The sequence below is a fragment of the Eurypyga helias genome, unplaced genomic scaffold, assembly GCF_000690775.1.
Source record: "Eurypyga helias isolate BGI_N326 unplaced genomic scaffold, ASM69077v1 scaffold32330, whole genome shotgun sequence".
Lineage (NCBI taxonomy): Eukaryota > Metazoa > Chordata > Aves > Eurypygiformes > Eurypygidae > Eurypyga > Eurypyga helias.
In genome coordinates, this window is record NW_010224440.1 from 1 (window position 1) to 2,796 (window position 2,796).

General features: G+C 60.0%; 1 protein-coding gene across 1 annotated transcript; it reads left to right on the top strand.

Moving 5' to 3' along the window:
• The first annotated feature begins 813 nt into the window (after positions 1-813).
• On the top strand, positions 814-2,207 carry XKR8 (XK, Kell blood group complex subunit-related family, member 8). Its single transcript, XM_010161496.1, has 2 exons — positions 814-1,003; positions 1,468-2,207. Exons 1-2 carry the CDS (start codon positions 880-882, stop codon positions 2,205-2,207), a joined length of 864 nt encoding a protein of 287 aa, XP_010159798.1. The 5' UTR covers positions 814-879.
• The last annotated feature ends 589 nt before the right edge of the window (positions 2,208-2,796 follow it).

Here is a 2,796-nt window from a genome sequence, read left to right on the forward strand (position 1 = left end):
CGGCGACCCCCTGCAGCTTCCGCTGCCTCCCCAGCCCTCGGTGCCGGCATGTCTGAGGGGCTCCCCGGGTTGGGGCCAGCTGGAGCCGTGTTGGTGGCAGCCACCCGTGGCCCTCTGGCAGAAGTTTCCCACCAGCACCCAAAGCACCAGCTTTGCTCCGTCGCCCGGTGCTGTAACGCCCTGAAGCCTGGTCTTGGCCTCTGCTCTCCCGGCAAGTGACATGGCTGTGCCACACCTTCCTCCTGGGTGAAGGAAATAATCCAGCTGCTTGCACCGAGAGTGATGCTTGGGTTCACGCTTGAACTTCACGCAGAAGCTGGGTATCACAGAACAGTTTGGGTTGGAAGGGACCTTAAAGCCCATCCAGTTCCAACCCCCCTGCCATGGGCAGGGACACCTTCCACTAGACCAGGTTGCTCCAAGCCTCATCCAGCCTGGCCTTGGACACTCCCAGGGATGGGGCATCCACAGCTTCTCTGGGCAACCTGTCCCAGTGCCTCCCCACCCTCTGCGGGAAGAACTTATTCCTGATATCTAATCTAAACCTCCCTGCTTTCAATTTAAACCCGTTACCTCTTGTCCTGTCACTCCCTGCCCCTTTAAAAAGTCCCCCCCAGCTTCTTTGTCCTTCAGGTACTGGAAGGCGTGACAGGGTCTCCCTGGAGACCTCACAGTGTCCTGCGGTGCAGTGCTTCGCTTGGGAAAGGGGGAGAGGTGGTTTGAGCATTTTCAAACAAACTGTTTTCAGTGATCTTGCCAGGGCAGTGTGAGGACTGAGGGGTGTCCTGTGTTGCTGGGTCCCCACACAGGTGCCTCTATGCTCTGAAGGTGGGCTGGAAGGTGTGCTGGGCAAAGGCAGAGGAGGAGGAACAGAGCCACATGACGTTCCTCTCTCACGATATCAGCATGCTGCGCCTCTTTGAGACCTTCCTGGAGAACACCCCGCAGCTCACCCTGCTCCTCTACGTCATCCTGCGGACAAACAAGGCGGAGCCCTCCCAGGGTGAGGGGTCTGGCCCCAGAGGAAAGGGGCTGCAGGGGGGAAGGCTTGAGGTCGGGGCGGGCTTGGATGGGTCAGACCAGATGGGCTGTCCAGGGGCTGCAGGACCCAGCAGGACACTGCATGGAGGGTGGAGCCCAGGCCACTCAGGAGGTGCTCTGATGCCCATCCTGCTGTGGGAGCAAGTGTCACCACAAGGAAAAGGGAAGCCCAGCTATGTGCTGGTTGGACCCACCTCCTGCCCATGTGGGCTGGGGGCTTCCCTGGCTGCAAGACAGGCTCTGCAGCCGCCTGGTCCTGTTGCTTCTTCCCCACCTCCTGGGCAAGGTCGCGTGCCAGCCTCCTCGGAGAGGGCTGGAGGCCACAGGAGAGAAGCAGGTGCTGAGGCTCTGACACTCCACAGCAGGTGGAAGATGGTTTTAGGAATGCTGGGCAACCCCTCAGCATCTCCGCTACTGTATTTGCAGGACTGGGGATCTGCACTGCGTTCCTTTGTGTGACCTGGTCTCTACTGGACTACCACCAGTCCCTGCGCTCCTTCTTGCGGGACAAGTACGACCTGAGCCTGAGCTCCTCCATTGTCTACTTTCTGTGGAATCTCTTCCTCATCTGCCCCCGCATCCTTGTCATCTCCCTCTTTGCCCTGCTCTGGCCCTACAGCGTGGCTGTCCACTTCCCGCTCGTGTGGCTGGGGATGTTCCTCTGGGTCAGCCTGCAGGGCACGGACTTCATGGAGTCGCCCGGTCCCGAGCAGCTCTACCGGGCCATGGTGGCCGTGATCCTCTACTTCAGCTGGTTCAACGTGGCGCAGGGCAGGACGCTGTACCGCAGCATCATCTATCATGGCTTCATCCTGGCGGACAGCACGCTGCTGGCCCTGGCATGGCTGTGGTTCCAGTCCCCCACTGACGAGCACGTGTACCTCATCCCGGTAATCTGTGCTGCCCTGCCCTGCTACCTGCTGGGACTGGTGCTGAGAGTCACCTACTACAAGTGGCTGCACCCCAATATGCAGGCGCAGCAGGAGGGCAGCTGCGACAAGGTGGATGCCAATGGGAGGACTGACAGGCTGGAGTTGTCCTCGCTGTCAGTGCCAGAGCTCGAGAACAGGCGGATGCGATGGCTGGCCCAGGCCCAGTTCCCTGTCACCCAGCTGGTGGGGCAGCGCTTCATCAATAGGTCTGCTGCTGTCGAGTCTGCTCTCTGAGGCCGCCTTCTCCGAAGTGACTTGCTGGGAGACGGATTTGTTAGTTGTGCTCCTGGTTCTGCCCACGAGCTGTTGTTTTGGGCAGCTGGAGGAGCCTGGCAGAAACCAGGGGTGACATGCAAGCCGCCGGCAAGGCCCAGGGCACGCAGCATGGCTCCTACGACTGCTGCAGGGGAGAGCCACACTTTGCCAGGGTCCAGCACGCTGTGGCTGCACTGCTGTCAGCCTCTCTCACTATTTATTACTAGCTTTTTCAAAAAAAAAAAAAACCCAACCACCACACAAAACACTGAAAGTAGCAGCTTGTTCTCTTTGCCTGTGACTGCTTGGGGAGGTGGGTGATGGTGGGGGGCTTGTGCCTCCTGGACAGTAGCTGGCCAACATGTTTCTGGTCAGGGTTTTTCTCCTCCTCCTGTTAAGGTCCAAAAAAGGTCCTGGCTAGTGGCATGTTGAGGGGGGGCAGGGAAGGCAGCAGGAGGTCTCCTGTGCTGGGAGAGCAGCTGCCCCGGGTGGGCAGGGGTGGCAGGGGGCCCGCGCTTTCGGGAGGGCATTGTGGGTCAGCGCCGGGTCAGGGGGCATGGAGGCTTTT

What these genes read in the sequence shown, in the direction of transcription:
- XKR8 (XM_010161496.1), top strand. Translation starts at nt 880, where the DNA reads ATGACGTTCCTCTCTCACGATATCAGCATGCTGCGCCTCTTTGAGACC. An exon ending in CAAGGCGGAGCCCTCCCAGG is followed by an intron (nt 1,004 to 1,467) that starts GTGAGGGGTCTG and finishes CTGTATTTGCAG; the next exon opens with GACTGGGGATCTGCACTGCG.